The 17,672-nt window shown below is 41.8% G+C and overlaps 1 protein-coding gene across 1 annotated transcript; it reads right to left on the reverse strand.

Annotated features, from left to right (window-relative positions):
* Positions 1 to 8,741: 8,741 nt before the first annotated feature.
* LOC143281592 (uncharacterized) lies at positions 8,742 to 16,430 on the reverse strand. The gene is made up of 5 exons (XM_076586831.1): positions 16,067 to 16,430; positions 14,451 to 15,174; positions 12,993 to 13,210; positions 9,939 to 10,096; positions 8,742 to 9,466 (listed from the first exon to the last, which is right to left on the reverse strand). The coding sequence occupies exons 1-5, from the start codon at positions 16,134 to 16,136 to the stop codon at positions 9,452 to 9,454; spliced, it is 1,185 nt and encodes a 394-aa protein (XP_076442946.1). The 5' UTR covers positions 16,137 to 16,430; the 3' UTR covers positions 8,742 to 9,451.
* Between the last annotated feature and the right edge of the window lie 1,242 nt (positions 16,431 to 17,672).

Consider the following 17,672-nt stretch of genomic DNA (forward strand, 5'->3'; position numbering starts at 1 on the left):
ACCACGCGTGACCTTTACCTTCAATGTTTATCGAAAGTGTGACTCGGAAAAACATGATGGGATGCGTGCGCACACATACACATGTAGTTTATGTCCATGTTCAGCATTATTATATCAGCCGACAAAAAACAAAAACAACAACAACAACAAAATGGTGGGGGTGATGGATGAAGGAAATATGAGTGAAGGAAACGTTGGCGATGTACATGTGTGCGCGCTCAGTGTCCCGTGTGTGTGTGTGTGTGTGTGTGTGTGTGTGAGCATCAGTGAGACAGAGAGAATTGAATTGAATTGAATTGAATACATTTTATTTTCTGAGGGTAATACATCAAGCAAAGTAATGCTTTTTTTCATGCAGCCCTCGAAGGGGGAACAATAAAATAAACAAAGGGGGAATCATTTTTTCAGTACAGCATGCATATCATAGTCATGGATACACGAATGGTAATTTGACATATACAACACTAAACAGAGGAGAATAAGAGGTGAGAGATATAAGGGGACAGACAGAGAGAGAAACAGACAGAGAGTACCAAAAAAAAAAAAAAAAAAAAAAAAAATCAGTTAACAAAGGTCAAGATAATGATCGATCAATGAATAAAATGGGAAAAAAAAGATAATAAAATAAAATATAATTTAAAAAACACCAAAAAATGAGGCTAAAATAAGCATGCACATGTTACAAAAAGCAGTAATATAAATAACACCATTTCAATACTTCTGGGAACAAGAGAGAGAGAGAGAGAGAGAGAGAGAGAGAGAATTGAATTGAATGAATTTCATTTTCTGAGGATAATAGAGTAAGCAAGATAATGTTGTTGTTTTTATCCAGCCCTCCAAGAGAGAGAGAGTACAAAAAGTGAAAATTAACATAGGTCAAGATAATGATTAATCAATAATAATAAATAAATAAAATAAAATATAATAAATGAATAAAGACCCCGCAAAACAAACAAACAAACAAACAAAACAAAAAAACTGAAACACACACACACACACACACACACACACACACACACACAAAACCATACCATCCCCATCCCACCCACCCAAAACACACACACATGAAATAAAATAAGCAAGAGAGAGAGGGGGGTAGGGAGAGAGAGAGAGAGAGAGAGAGAGAGAGAGAGAGAGAGAGAGAGAGAGAGAGAGAGAGAGAGAGAGAACGAACAAACGAACGAACGAACAAACGAACTTTTTTTTTTTTTTTTAACGAACTGAACGAACTTTTTTTTAATGAGGAAAGTGCAAAAAGCATGCATATGCTTTTTTTTTTTTTTTTTTTTTTTTTAATATCCAGCCGTCAGGGCAAAGACCACTCAACAGAGAAAAACATTGCTCAGTTGGTCTCCACTTTTATCCTGTCCAGACTAAATTACTACAATTCTACTTCAGCAGGTTTATCATTTTCCTCTCTCAACAGACTACAGAAAGTACATAACAATGCTGCACGTCTTTTGACCGAGCAAAAAAGAAATCTGATCAAGTCACTCCTTTGCATCAGTTAAACTAGTGGGCTTCCTACAGAGTCCCGCATTCACTATAAACTAGCGACACTTGCCTTACGACGTTTTGAGGAACCTCTTCCCCCGTATCTCTGAGTTGGAAACGTGCGAACCATGCAGAACGCTAAGATCCAGTTCTGATAGGTTACTCAAAGCCCCAAGAACTAACTTAAAATGTGCAGGGAAAAGGTCTTTTAGGGCGCAAGTGCCACAAGTTTGGAATTCTTTGCCATCATGCTCCTGATCTCCCGTCCTTTAAGTCAGAACTGGAAACGCACCTTTTCTGCAAAATCTCTGTTCTCAGCACAATGGATAGTCCAAAGTCTGTTCGTCACATCGAGTTTTATGCTAGAGTTATTTTAATACTGACGCAATCCTGTTTTAGTGCAGTAAATATGTCTGGGCGCGCGCGTGCGCGTACATGTGTGGGTGATCACGTTGTCAGTGAGTGTGTGCGTGTGTGTCAGTGTATGTGTGCGTGTGTGCGAGTGTGTGTGTGCGTGTGCGCATGTGTGTGTGTGTGTGTGTTTATGAAATGCCAGTGTGTTTTGTGGAGTGAATTTCATTTTAATTAGATCTAAGCATTATTTACTCATGTTTATTTTATTTTATTTTATTTTATTTTTTTGTTTAGTGGATTATGCTTTTTGATTCGTTCTGTGAACGCATTGGATTGAGCTGTAGTAATGTTTTTATGTGTTATGTTTAAATTAGGTTGGTCCGGCCGCTATGTAGTGCTGTGTAGCTATGGCTGACGGATCGTATTTTTATCACTTTTCACTTCGCCCTAGCAAGCGCAATACTGCATACATCGAGATGAAAAATATATCAGAAAATAAAACCACCTTTGTTCGTTCCTCCTAGTGTTTCTTTTATTGTGTGTTACGCAGTGTGAGTGAAACTGATCGCCCGAAGTGGAGTAACCTTCGCTCTTCAAAACCAGCGCGGGAAAGAAGTTTGCCGACGTCTGTTTCTGGTCTAGGAGGGTTGGTGACAAAAATAGGTCACGGAGATTGCTCCTTACAACCAATCGACTTAAGAGACCTAGCCTATCAAATAAAAGATCACGTTCGCTACTTTTACATGGGCTAACTATCCAGTTGATTTATTTTAACTGCTTTAAAAAAAATTAATTAAAAAACGTGGCTCAAAACTTGCCTATTTTTCTTGACGCTCTGCTGCACTTCCAGACAAATTAAATCTTCTTGTCAAACCCACCACTGAAAAGTTCATTATTTCTTCTTTAAAATGCTTTATAAAATGACCCGAAAGGAGCAGCTTCCGTTTAACGAAAAAGGTGGAGACCTCGTATTTTTTATACGGCACTCAGTGATCAAACTAGATCTATTTTTAGATCTGAGGTTTCATTGCCCGACTTCGTGGAAGTGTTGTCGCAGAGCTCAACGTATTTGAGGTTTTGATTCAAATACGGGGGGAAATTATTTTCAGTAAAATTTGGAAACCAACTTTACATTACCTATTCTAGTAAGTACTTTAATGATATGTTTCATAATTTTAGTTAACATCATCGTTTTCTGTTGTGAAACAGCTGTCATTAATCAAGATTTATTATTAACATTTGCTGTCTTGCAAGTCTGCAGTCTCTCTTGAACGTGAAAATATCTTAAATGTTTATGTAGGTGCAATAGTTTTTGAGTTTCAGTCATTTTAGTAACGCTACCATCAACACTACAGGATCGGACATGCAGAAAATAAGCATTTTCCTCAGAATTTATGACACTGGTATTCAGCCAGTAACATTAACAGCCAACGAAACAAAAATCTAAGGTCTTCTGCGTACTATATAGATCATATATGAAGAGTTTTGACTATGAGAATGCATTAGTGGCAATTCTACACGGGTTCCAAAATGCCATTTGGGAGGTTGGCTAAAATCGCGGAATTTTTTGAAAATTCAAAACTCTATATTACAAAACCTATTTGAGATATTGCTTTGAAATTTGGTGTGGCATCTTACTTTATTGCACTCTTTCATGCTTGCAAATATGAGGTTTCTGCTATGAATTTGAAAATTTGGCCGGACCTACCTGTTCATATCCAGCTCGATAATGTAAGGCCGGCGCTTTCAGCAGCATTAGTATTAGACATCGCGCCATCAGAAAAGCTATGAATTATCATTATTATCATTATTAAAGAGAAATGAAATCAAAACATTCACAAATGAGATAACAAAACGGCTGAAGTTATAGAAATAAACACATGACATTCAAATACACTGAAATGCACAGTAAACACTTGCAGCGGGTACATAATCAAAATGCTATGACAAAAATGTAGGCCTATGTAAATATAAGAGAGAGAGAGAGAGAATAATGCGCGGGCGTTTCGCAAGCTTGCTGAACGTGACCCCTTTTTTTTTCTTTTTCTTTTTTGCCTTTCTTCTTTCTTTGTTTTTCTTCTTTTTTTTTTTTTACGTATTTGCCGTCCTTGAGTCTGGAATCATCTTCCGCTGGATCTCCGTCAGTTACCAACGCCGCTGTCCTCTTTCAAAACATTTGAAAACCCGTCTGGTCAAACAGGATTTTGGGTGCAATGAAGCATAGCTGTCTGTAGTCTTCCTCTTTAATTCCTACCCACCCAGTTATGTACCATCCACTGAAACCACCATGTTGTGTGGTTAGATGTTTACCGCGGCTGGCTGTTATTTTGTGTGTGTACATTGGCTTATGAATTCGTCCGTTAGTATCTAACATGATTATTTCGTAGCGTTCCTTTTTTTTCCAACAATTAATCTATTAATATAGAAGTATTGTTGCCGCATGCATTTGCCGTGTACAGTGTGTGTGTGTGTGTGTGTGTGTGCGTGGTGGTGGTGGTGTGTGTGTGCGTGTGTCTCAGGTGTCAATGTGCGCGCGCGCGAACTCAGGTGTATATGGTACGTGCGCGGAGTGCATCATGTGTGCGTGCGAGCATTCATATGTGTGGTGTAGTTATGACACGGATGGATATTTAGATGTTGACGAGGTGACACTGGCAGGCATTTGTGGTTGATGTGACTCTGTGTGCGTGTGTGTGTGTGTGTGTGCGCGCGCGCGCACTTTGGCCGGGGTGAAGCGTGGCAGGGATAGTTGTTAGGATCATGTAGTAATGGCTGATAAATGTGACTTGTTATAACTAATGTCTTTACCAGTATTGTGCCACTGGCAGTTGGGGTTACTTGGCAATCAATTCCCGAGATAACTGGGTGCATCAGTTCATGGATGTTCTTGTTTTATTCAAATTCTACTTGAAGCCAATAATGGGTCTAAAAGTCTCGAAGTTTTGCTGATGTATGTGATTCTAAGTGAGTCGCTTTTATTAAAATGTTAATATTCATGAAGGCCTATGGACTAATGTGTGTCTTAAGCATACTGATTTGTTTTCCACGGAAGGCGGCGCAATACAAACTGTTATTATTGTTGTTGTTATTGTTAGTGTTCGTAGTAGTAGCAGTAGCATTAGAAGTGTAACTATTATCACAATTTTGGAGATCTCTGTGCATGTCTCTCTCAACCTCAAAACTCTCTCTCTCTCTCTCTCACACACACACACCGTCACACACACGTCACACTATATTGACATACACTGGCGATCGTCATGCTTCTGGTCTTGTTTTGTTGTTGCTTGTTTTTTAATCGTAAACAATATGCAATATAACTTAACGAATCAGTGTATGCTAAGCTTATCTTAGATTTAGACTAGAATCAAAAGTGTTAAGAGAGAGAGAGAGAGAGAGAGACTGAGACAGACAGACAGACAGGCAGAGAGCCAGACAGAGACAGAGATAAAGACAGAAAGAGACAAAGAGAGGGGGGACGAGAGAGAGACACAGAGAGATAGAGAGAAAGAGAGAGAGAGGAATACTGGCAGACAGACAGATAGACAAAGAGAAGAGAAGGGGGGATTAAAAAAATTTAAAGCTGATTATTATAATAATACTGAAACGATGACAGCACACACACACACACACACATAAATTATGTGTGCCGCATGAAGGCACGCATGCATGCCTCGAACATAACCCCCCCCCCCCCCCCCCCCCCCCCCCCCCTCCATCTCTCTCTCTCACACACACACACACACACTACACACACCACAAGATGGCGGAGACACTCACTGAACGGCAAACAAGTCAATTGCTGAAATTATTGCCTGAACTCAGTCCTCAGTGCAATGACGCGATGAACACACTCCAGAAGTGAACGTTCAGTTTCAGCAGTCGAGATGCTGCACAAAAAGATGAAGGCTGACCGATGATGATAAACTACTGAAACTGCTGTCCACGACAACGAAGGTATTGAAACTAAAAACACGGTAACGACTATCCCATATCATGCAGACACTCAGTACCAGAACCAATGGAGCAGAAGACAAAGAAACATAAGCTGAAAGAACGGAAAACAGCAACTCCAACTTGTGTGATAAGGTAGAACAAATATTCAAACCCCCTTGAATGAAATTGGTAAGTAGTTTCAGGTTGAATCAACAAAGTTTAGATGTGCATCCCACATAGTTTAATAAAAGTTAAGCGTTATTCAAAAGATCATTTTTTTTATGTGCAAAACTGGTTTAGACATGTAGATAGCGATACTATGTATACTATCATTGATGACATGGTGTATAAACCAAATTCAGTCAAGATGATTATTCTACTGAGTTAAAAAATAATTGTGTGACTGAACTAGTGAAATTTAGAACCATCAATATGCACTGCCTGTTAACTAGTATATAGTATTTTGTCAATTTACCCAGAAATGAAAGAATCTGTGAAAATATTCCACAAACGACATTGCTGATGAATTTCATTATTTGTTTCTGCGCCCCTTTTCTTAATTCTTAATACATCAGACAAAAATGTTTCTCTACATACTAATTACTATAGAACCCATCCAAACCATAAATTTCTACTTGTTTTCTGAGGAAAAGAGTGCCGTTAAAATGGGGGTGTGGGGGGTGTGTGTGGGGGGGGCGGGGGGTGGAACCCAACCTGTCTCTTCCATACGTATTTCTTTTCGATAGAACTTTGTCTATCGATAGGGGAAAATAGTCAAGTACTATGGGAAATTTGATCTAATCTTGATTTGCTTATGGTTGTTTGCGTTGCCATTCAATTACTAAGGAGAATCGACTTGTTGATTTGTATTTACTTGTTTGCTTGAGTTAGCTTTTTTGTTTGTTTCTGACATCACATTTTATTTATATAGTGTATGTAAGAGATGTACGTGTGTGTTGTTTCAATGCTCCCATGGGACACGTGAAATTAACTTCTTGCCTTGCCTTGCCTTGGTTCGTGTTTCAGTTAGAATCTATCATAATTTTATCACCGAACGCATTGTTTCTCAGGAAAACCATGTAAAGAAACAACTTGGAAAGATGGCCATTGAGACTACAGTGTACCGGCACACAAACCGACCGCGGTACAAAACCACTCACCTTCGCTGAATTAACTTAAACGGAACTCCTCTGCTAGCGATTGCTGGCCCCAAAGCTAGCACTGACCGACAGAACAGGCCCGCAAATGCCAAAGAAAAGCAGCAGACGAGGGGTGTACCAAAACCGAGCACCATAAACGCTGAGAATGACGTAAAAAAACATCAATGACATCAACAAAAAGCAGGCAGAACAAGGTCGCGCTCTTTGCTTGGTGTGCAACACAAAAGGCTGGGTTTGCTGCTACCATTGAGCTCAATAGTATCCCATTCACCTCAGTGGCTGCTACCCATCCAAAGGCAGTTCCAATCAAAGACCCGCAGCCAGAACTGGAGACCAACGCTTTCTCCATAAAGAACCCACTTTACGGCATAGTCATTCACCAACTGTCTTTTTTTTTTTTTTTTTTTTTTTTTTTTAATTGTCACTGAGCAAGCGTTTCGTTGAATCAGCGAGACAAATCCACAAAACAAACACCCCAGAACCACATTCTGGTCAGCAGTGGCGCATGTCAAGCATGAAAAACTGCATTTAAAACAATTACTCAATGACCTGGCGGTTTTTTTTTATTATTATTATTCGTATTGGGCGGTGTTGAATAAGTTCATAACTGCAGACGAGTTCGACTAGTCTTAGGGAAGAAATATCAGCTGCGCATGTCAAGCATGAATAACTGCATTTAAAACAATTACTCAACGACCTGTTGTTGTTTTTTTTTGTTGTTTTTTTCGTATTGGGCGGTGTTGAATAAGTTCATAATTGCAGATGAGTTCGACTGGTCTAAGGGAGGTAATTATCGTTTTTTTCTTCTTCTTTTTTTTCTTTTTTTGATATAAAGCCCTATTGTCTTGAGTTCTTGATGCAACTGAATATTATATGACGGCAGAGGAGGAATCCGAGCCCACGTTACCGAAGAGACTAGTGTCGTTTGTGTCACACGACAACGTTTACCCAGCTTCCTCAAGGTCGGCATGCATCCACTCCACCGTGAAGGGCCCCAGCATCGTGACAGTAAATCTAGTGTGGCACGTGTGACAACTGTTATGGACTAAGCACAAGGGAACAAGAGCTGTGGAGCAACATTCCAGAGCGGTCTATACTATCATCGCCATGGGCCTTCTCGCCTTTCAGAAGTCGACCCATGGTGGATCATGTCTGATGCCGGTTCTGAGACGCTAATTTAGATCCAAGATCTACACAATAGTCACCACATAACAAGTTAGCTTCAGTTTTTACCTGCCACGCATGTTTCTACGTATGTAGTTTGAATAGACAGAACGACGAACAGACCCTTTGGAAGGGCATCAAACGTCGTACGTCAGGTCAACTCCAATCCAATCAAGTGAGGTAAATTTGTTAACATTTCCTGTACAGAACAGGGTAGTCTGTTTTATATGTAGAAGCTAAACTGTTTTGAGACAAAACAGTACATGTATGTTAGAAATGTCCTGTCAGCTCCGGTGTCGTCAATACTTTTAAAAAAATGTTGCTGATGTATGAATTTTTCAAGTCTTTGCTGAAAAAGTCCAGTCGGTTTGCTGCTAACGACAAATTTTATAAAAATGATTATTCATTCCAAAAATGTACAATTAACTAAGTTTTTGCATTTAGAGATGTTCCATTGATCAGTTAGGTATATTTCAGTTGTATTATTTTGTTTGTTTTAATTGTTGCCTGACATCACATTTTGTGAAGAAAAGATGTTAAAACAAGTTGAACACACACACACATGCGCGCGCGCGCACGCGTCTCACACACGAACACGCCGATGACCGTAAATAAGGCGCAGTATTGTGGTACTGCTGGAGCAACTGGGACAGGGTCCGATGAAAATAAACAAACCCAATGAAGCTGCTTGTTGTAAAAATTACCGACGAATAAACAAGAGGGTACAAAATCAGATCGCAAACAGGACCAGAGAGAATGCAGAAAAAACGAAAGAGCAATAGAAATGAGAGGGGATTTAAAGCGGGTTTTCCAGAAGGCATGGATAGTTTCTGTTGATTGAAAGAACCCTCAGTAATAATTCTATATGACATTTCAAAGGGTGGGATGCTGGAGAGAGAGAGGCGGGCAGAAAAAAATAAGAGAGACGGAGACAGCCAAAGCCGGAAAAGGGTAGACAGAACGAGAGGCTTCCAGGCAAACTGTACCGATATAGATAAATGCATAACAAAATCCAGTATTGATCATGACAACAAGCAACGTACTAGTAAACATACGGAGACAACAGACCTGCCATTAAATACGTGTTCTATTGCCATTATATCACAATATCAATTTGTTCATCTCACAATGTCACCACGTAAGATATATTTTTTCGTGGCGTCATCGTCTTGAAGCAAAAGACTGACAACTTGAGGTGTTTTTCCGCGTTTTGTCCCCAACAGAACATTGTCCAAAGTACGACACAAGGCGTATCTCGCGACAGGCACCCGCTTGACTTGGGATTCCTCTGATACTGACGGTCGGGGGCCTCGGGAAATATGGCAGGACACCGACGCCGGAGGGCTTCAGTTCGTGAAGAACTGCAACACAAAGAAATAGAACTTTTTTTTTTTTCTATTTTTGTCCGTCTCTCCCTCTATCGTGGTCAAGGTTCGCTTGGGGGAATGTTCATAGCATTTGTGTGTGTCGGTGCTGTGTCAGCAAGTGAGGGAGCGTGTCAGCGTGTGTCACCGTGTGTGTGTGTGTGTGTGTGTGTGTGTGTGTGTGTGTGTGTGTGTGTGTGTGTGTGTGTGTGTGTGTGTGTGTGATATTAAACTGAGCCACTCAGCTGAGAACATTCCCAAAGACCCTCATCCCAGCTAACAGCAGAAAAATCAAAGGAGGGTTGGAAGATCAACCTTTCGGACAAATTTGTTATTTTGATAAGCAAACGACAAACAAAATAAATATAGACTCCACCAAAACACATTAATGATTCATGTTTCCTAGCCAATAAGAATTAGCTTGTCTGATACAGCATTTCAAGTATTTTCACGATCTCCTCTCACCAACCTTTTGACACAATTTGTCTAGAACCTTTCTGCCCAGGTACGATCTGCCAGACATGAGGATGGAATGGGTCTGGTTTCGTTGCGCGCAACGATCCAAAAAGTCCCAGCATGCCGTGCGCAAATCGGCAACTTCGTACTCCGCCGCGGCGCAATACAGTCCTGAAAAAAAAAAGAAGTAAAAAAAAAAAAGGTTACTATTTGTAATCAGTTTCATGAATAGTTGTCATTTCTTTGTCCATTTTATTCCGAGTACGCACAAGGGAGCTTTGACAATAAAATGAGAACACGAACAATGTTACAGGTTGATGGCCGGCGACCAGCACTGTAAACCGTTGTCACAACGTATACCTGACTGTCAATTCAATTCAAATTCAATTCAAATTATAAAAAAAAAAAAATATATATTGATCCACATGGAAATTAACGTGTGCAATCACAGGCTCGTTGTAAACACACACACACACACACACACACACACACACACACACACACACACACACACACACACCTGACACAATATATATACACACCTTAAAACACATTATACACACCTTAAAAGACATTAAAACAAGTCAAACAGAACTCGCAGCTGCTGACGATAGACTAAAACAAACAACAATCCACACACACGGCGCGTGGTAAGACAATTAAGTATTGCACTACTGTAGTAAAAGAAAATCCAGCAAATAAATTGCATATTTTTATAACCACACACACACACACACACACACACACACACACACACACACACGTGAAGACAATAAGGGATTGTATAAAAATGTAAACAAATAAGAACATCCAACAAATAAATCGTGTATCTATGTAGAATGCACACACACACACACACACACACACACACACACACACACACACACACACACACACACGTACGCTGCGTTAAGACAATAAGGCACTGCACAACAATGTGAACAAAGAAGAACATTCAGCAATTAAGAGCATCCAGCAGATTAAATCGTATATATAAAAGCCGGCAATGCACAAACACACACACACACACAGACACGCACGCACGCATGCACACATGCAAGGTACTGCACAACACTGTGAACAAATAAGACAATTCAGCAAATAAGAGCATCCAACAGATTAAATCTTATATATAAAAGCTGGCAATGCACACACACACACACACACACACACACACACACACACACACACACCGGGCACACACACACACACACACACTCACACGCTGGGCACGCACGCACACATGCATGGGCGAAGGCACACAACACATAGCACGCCAACTGAATAAGTTCAGTAAATTAACATTAAGGAACATGAAATCCAATATTTATTATTAAAAAAAAAAAAAAAAAAATCACGATCACGTACAAACATGGTAGCGTTTGCACGCAATATGTCTTTTTTCCCAGGTACTCGCTAGCTGTAGAGTTCAGGTGGGGAGGGGGGTGGTTAGGGGGGGATTAGCGTGACAGTCCTATGAATGAGTGTATTGCATGCTCTGACTGTGTGCGCAAATGGGCCGGGTGTAGGAATGAATGAGCTGTTATGAGATGTTCCTGCGTGTGGAGCCATGAGCATGTTACTTCTGTCCTATCGTCGGCTACTAATGTCATCAAGTAGTGGGTGTGTAATTTCGTCTGTCAAAATTGTTTTCAGTCTGTCAGTAAGTTTTCTTTTGTACATGTCGCTAAAAGTGTCTTGTCTTTTACCCACCACCCCACCCGCTTTCCTGATGACTTTTTCCAACCTGTCTTTGTCATGTTTGGTCAAGTTTCCTCCCCAGTACATGGCGCCATAGGTTAAAACGCTGCAGACAACAGATGTGTAAAACAGTTGGAGGATCTGATTGCAGATATTGAAATACCTCATTTTTCTACGACAGTACGCTACATGCTTGTACTTTTCTATCTCTACTGCAGATCATCTGTTTGGGTCTGGTCCCCTAGTTCCCATTTCTGAATTTTCTTTCTTTCTCTGTGTACTGTTTATACATCTATTAACTTGTTTGTCTTTATTTGGTTTCCAGGGAAGAAGTTTCTAAAATCAAGCAGTATAGTGAACAACAGATACTCCCAGTGACCACAAGTCAGTATCTGAGATGGCGATCGCAGAAAAAAACTGTGAAGCAGAAAGTGAAATTTCGTTTCGTGCTAATGATTTTCTCTCTTTGTTCTGCCCTGATCATTCTGTACACGTGCAAACAATTCTGAACGAAAATCGCAGTGATACAGTCCAGTCACTTAGAAACATAAGGTATAGTAAGCAGCATTGATGCAGGATTTATTTCTTAGTCTTAGAAGAGCAAGCATGGTAGTGGGTGCCTGCATTGTTCCTGATAGGAACGGTGTTGCATGAAAGGAGCCAGAAAGAAGACGTGTTTTGTTGAGCTTACGTATTAGGCTACATCACATAGCTGTTTTACGTCACATGGCTGGTTCATTCACCATTCTACTTTGAGAATGCTTCGAAACGTAGCTATATCGTGTGAAGACAGTTTCGGTTATATTCTCTCTCTGTGTCTCTGTCTCTGTGTGCGTGCGTGTGCGTGAGTGCGTTTTAACATGTTTATAAGTGAAGTAATATTATTAGATTTCTTTTGTGTCTCTTCCTTTTTTTCAGTTCTTCGTTCAACAGCTCAGTTTGTTGGCATTATTGGTGATGGTTTCGTTTCAAGCACTGAAATATGCCACATTAGTAGCACATGGTCCTAATATGAAACTGCGTTTCATGTTTGGCACGGACATGTTTTGTATTAGGAGCAAGCGGTCCGTGAAACTTATCTGTTTCATTTTTAAAACAGTTATCCTTCTTTGTTTTGGATTTTAAAAGCTTTTTTCATGTTTCAAAGTACGTTGATCAAAGTTCAATAAAATCAACACATCATCCTGATCCTCAGTTTATTTGCATGGGCGTAAGACCAGTTTATGCCTAAGTGTTTCACATATGGTGCTTCCCCCCTAAAAACCCAGGCGTAATTACGAGTGCATGTGGGAGTTGCAGCCCACTAACACAGAAAGAAAGAGAAAGAAATTCCCAGAAGCACAAACAAAACAAAGACCGTCATCACCTAAAACTGTGTCTGCATCCACCGTTACTCGACCGCTGTGCAAAAACCCGACCAGCTGGGAGAACACTTGTGCGTCATAGTCTTTGACGTCGACATGGATTCGGCCGTCCGTGATGACGTCATTGTCTGCCGCACTACGATGACGCAGTCTTTTCCATTTGGACTTTGGGGAGGCTGACGCGGATCTCTGTGCTGCCAGAATCTTCAGGTACATCACTCTGCGCAGAAAGAGACATCCCTCATTAATTTCATGTCATGGGACATGCGTCCGCGCGCTATGCTGAGCGAAACTCGTCTGAGCTCAACACACACACACACAAACACGCGCGCGCGCGCACACACACACACACACACGCGCATGCACTCACACACACATACACACACACACACACACACACACACACACACTCATGCGCGCGCGCATTCACATACACACGCAAGCGCGCGCTACAATTTTATAACGATATGAGATGTCCCACAATGCACAATGTCATTCAGCACACACACACACACACACACGCGCGCGCGCGCATGTAAGAGAGAGAGAGAGAGAGAGAGATCCTACAGATGTAAACACGAACACACACACACACACATACTTTCATGCGCATGCGCACGCACACGCACACACACCCGCGCGCGCGCACACACACTACTATTTGATAACGATATGAGATGTCCCACAGTGTACACACACACACACACACACATAGACAGATATACACGTATGTGTGTGTGTGAGAGTGAGACAGTGTGTGTGTGTGTGGAGAGGGAGAGAGAGAGATCCTACAGATGTAAACACGCACGTACACACTGGTACACACACACGCGCGCGCGCGCGCGCACGCACACACATACACAAACCCACGCACACACCTCGGCAGCTCCGATTTCAACCAAAGATCCCCTGCTATTGTCTTGTCACTATTATGGTGGTGAGGCCTGATGAAACCTCGTCACGAAACAGCGATGCTATACAGGTGTGCACGAAGGGAGATTTGATGGCGAAATGATACAAGAAGCCCCTCACCTCCCTACCCCCCCCCCCCCCCTCCGTCACGAACAGCACACCCCAGGGGGGGGGGGGGGGGCTGGGAGGAGGGGCACAAGGGGGTTGTTCTTTGTTTAAAACATAGCACATAGAAGTATTGTTTCATCTTATAGTGTTCATAGAATCTTGCTGACATTGTGTACACACCCGTTCGCTTGTGTGCAAGCACGCACGCTCTCTCTCTTTCTCTCTCTCGGCATATGCACTCAGGCCACTTTCCCAAATCCTGTTTACTACATCACCACTTTCATTCCAACTACCAACCTGTCCAACTTCCCTCTGTAAACTGTCTTACATTGAGTTTTAATCTATCGTCTGTTAGCACACTTGGAGAATAGACGTAAAATCGATTTACACACACACACACACACACACACACACACACGAAGAGACAGGGAGGATAATACCTGCTTCGGACTGACAACAAGGACTTGACGCCATAAACGGGATGTCGCGCCTTGCCCACGTGGAAGACGACGTCACACATGTCGGTCAGACTGGTGATGTAAGCCAGACTGTCCCACACCCCTTTGGCGCTGTGAAAAAACATCACTTCCCCCGCCCCTCCATCTGATCGGCAAATCTGCGATCGTGGTCGTCCTTTCTGGTTGTGTAGTTGTTGCCTTTGGTGTTGCTGATGTTGTTGTTGGTGATGGTGGTGGTCTGGCGTTCCTTGATGTTGCTGCTGCTGTTTTAGTCCTAGGTGATGGTCTAGCATTCCTTGATGCTGTTGTTGTTGTTGCTGTTGGTAGTGGTGCTGCTGATGCTGTTGCTGTTCTAGTCTTAGATGCTGGTCTAACATCTCTTGTGTTTGTTGTTGATCTAGTCTTTGGTGATGGTCCGACATTCTGGCACTGATGCCATAGTCAGAGAATGTTTCTCTTTCCTCTGCACTAGAATTTCTCCATTGTTGAGGCTCTTGGTGTTGCCGCCCCTTATGTTGACAGCATTGCTGGCGATGGCTGTTGTGGTGTTGTGGCGGTGACGGGGTTTGTGGAGGGGGGAAATAGACGCGGTCTGGGGAGACCAGCGAGGAGTTTTGAGATCCTGAACTGCTGCTGTTCAAGCTGCAGGAATCCCCCGAGTCCCCCTCCATTGGCACAGCACAGCTGTTGTAGTAGCCTCCGTATTCTGTGAATGAAACAGACAATAATTAGTCTCCGAATTGAGAATGATTATCGCTATCAAACGGCAGTCTATGTATATTCTAGTGGCATGTCACGTACAAATGGTGACTATATCATTTTCTTTCTGTCTTGGCTGTTCTGTGTAAGCTCTCACAGCGGAGTTGTGCAGTTAAATTTTGACATTAAAAAAACACGCACAAAAGGTGGCAAGAAACTCAGGGATAATTATCAGTCTAGCTAAGGGTCCTGTTGCAAAACAACCATTGTCTACACCAGCGTACTTTTCAAACCTTTGATATTTTTGTTCATTTTCCTTCTTAACTTTAACGTTTATCAGAATCCACAAATTTTGCCATGCGCCAAATGTCGTCACTCTTTTTAAACCTTAAAATGTATACAACGTACAAAAGCACACAAGAACAATTGTAATGACTAGAATATAAAAGTTTGTAAAATAGTCTTTTTCTGAGCAAGAAAAAAAGCACAACAGAAGACCTTGATACTATATCAGAAAAGAAGACCTTGATACTGAACAAAGGCCAACATGAAGACAGGCCAATCGGATCGATACATGTACGATGTGGTTACTCTCGCAACTTCGATGTTATGCCAATGTGGCCCTTTCAGTTAAGAATCTAGGTGGTCACGTCCAATGCCTATAAGTAATCAGACTTCTAACAGTTTGATTGAAAACAGATATTGAGCTGCATTAGATTTTCCATTTTTCATGGACTCTGATGGATGGGCCCTCTACAATTCACTTTTTTCAGCTGGAATACAATTACGTGCCTTCCGTAACACACACACACACACACACACACACACACACACACACACACGGCATTCTTCGTTTGAACTGATCACAGAGAGAGACAGAGAATGCAGAGAGCGCTAACCTCTGGAATCAGCTTCTGCAAACGACAGTTCGTGGTCCACAAGGCATGTCGTTGAATCTGTGAAATTCATGGTGAACACAAACTGTACGTGATTTTCTTGGATTTTGTTTTTCAGTTTTAGTAAGCTATTCACGTAAGGTTCATCTATAAATAATTAAACAGATTGGAGTCCGACTTTCGACTTTCGCACACACTGACACTGATGCGAAGACTGTGTAGACGGCAGCTGTCTTCTGTTTACTCTTATTCCTAATCCGAATGGGTCATACAATGTTGAACGGTTTGGGTTTGTTTTGTTTTTTTCTTTCTTTCTCAAGTTTCTTTCTCTCTCTCTCTCTCTCTCTTTTTTTTTTTTTTTTTTTTTTTTTTTTTTTCCCCGTGTCTACAGACCGAATGTAATCCGATCCCAGCTAACCTCAATGTTTTTTTCGTGTTTGTTTGTTTGTCTTGCTTCTTAAAACGACGTCTGCATCAAGTGTACGTATGTCTGTGTACCGCCAAGTTGTCAGCACTCTTGAGCTTGATCGTCGCCGTTCATTATTGATGCATACACAAAACTCACTGATTTCCCATCCACATTCTCCAGTCATCACACACGGCGTCCAAGACCTCAATCCCTGCAATACTAGTACTCACAGTGTGTGTATCACTGGGGGCGTGGGGGTGGGGGGTGGGGGGGGCCAGTCCACAGAAAGATAACACAGTATATTTTTCACTTCCGCACCTGTTTCTCGTTCAAACTCAAACATTTGTATATGAGTTCCCGTACACATTTGTCGTAGAAGCCCTGATCTTCACAGATCATTGAAGCCGCTAATGCCACACGCAAGTGACTTACAGATCTCTATCAGTTATCACACACGATGACAGGTGAACTCTTCGCGGCCTGATCAGTCAAGCGAGTTGTCAGAGATCTTGAATCTGCGCTTTACGTGACGCCCGCAAAAGAACAGACCGAGCATTCCTTCAGGTCCAGCTTGGTTGGTGCAATTCTATTGATCTTCTTCGGCACAGATAATGGATTTCTTTTCTTGGTTCGTAGAGTTTATATGTCATTCCTCAATAAAATTCAAATGCAGACTGTTTTTCAGGATTTCACTGGTTTCAGCAAGAGCATGACTTTAACATTTTCAAAACTTTTTGTTTTGTTCTGTCCTGTCAGTTACGTTTATTGTTGACATCACAATATAGGTATTGTTTTAGAAAGTCAAGAATTGAAGAAAGCAATTCTCCCGCTTTAGGCGTTTAACTAAACTTAGAAAAATTAGCACTTGGATTAATTCACCATACAACAAAATTCCCCCGAACACGGCAAGACTGTGAAACACCTATGAAGACACGCAAGCAGAAGGCTTATAATATAGGCCTACCCACACTAACCCGCTCCAGTCCCCACCCGTTATTTGCCCTGTCTGGGCAGAAGTCCCGGCCGTCACATGACACACACCACAGACCGGGTAGATTGGCTGTCATAATGGGGGGTGGCTCAAGTGGCGTGTCCCTCCACTCCCCCTAATTAACCGGGTAAGGTGAACAGGCGTGAGAGCGGAAGACTGGCTCAGCACAGATTGGGGGAAGGAAAAGGTGGAGGAGGTTGGTTGGGTCG

The sequence above is a fragment of the Babylonia areolata genome, chromosome 4 (genome assembly GCF_041734735.1).
Source record: "Babylonia areolata isolate BAREFJ2019XMU chromosome 4, ASM4173473v1, whole genome shotgun sequence".
NCBI classification, from domain to species: domain Eukaryota; kingdom Metazoa; phylum Mollusca; class Gastropoda; order Neogastropoda; family Buccinidae; genus Babylonia; species Babylonia areolata.

What these genes read in the sequence shown, in the direction of transcription:
- LOC143281592 (XM_076586831.1), bottom strand. Translation starts at nt 16,136, where the DNA reads ATGAATTTCACAGATTCAACGACATGCCTTGTGGACCACGAACTGTCG. An exon ending in TTGTTGTCAGTCCGAAGCAG is followed by an intron (nt 13,211 to 14,450) that starts GTATTATCCTCC and finishes CTTTCTGCGCAG; the next exon opens with AGTGATGTACCTGAAGATTC. An exon ending in GGATGCAGACACAGTTTTAG is followed by an intron (nt 10,097 to 12,992) that starts GTGATGACGGTC and finishes TTTTTTTTTCAG; the next exon opens with GACTGTATTGCGCCGCGGCG.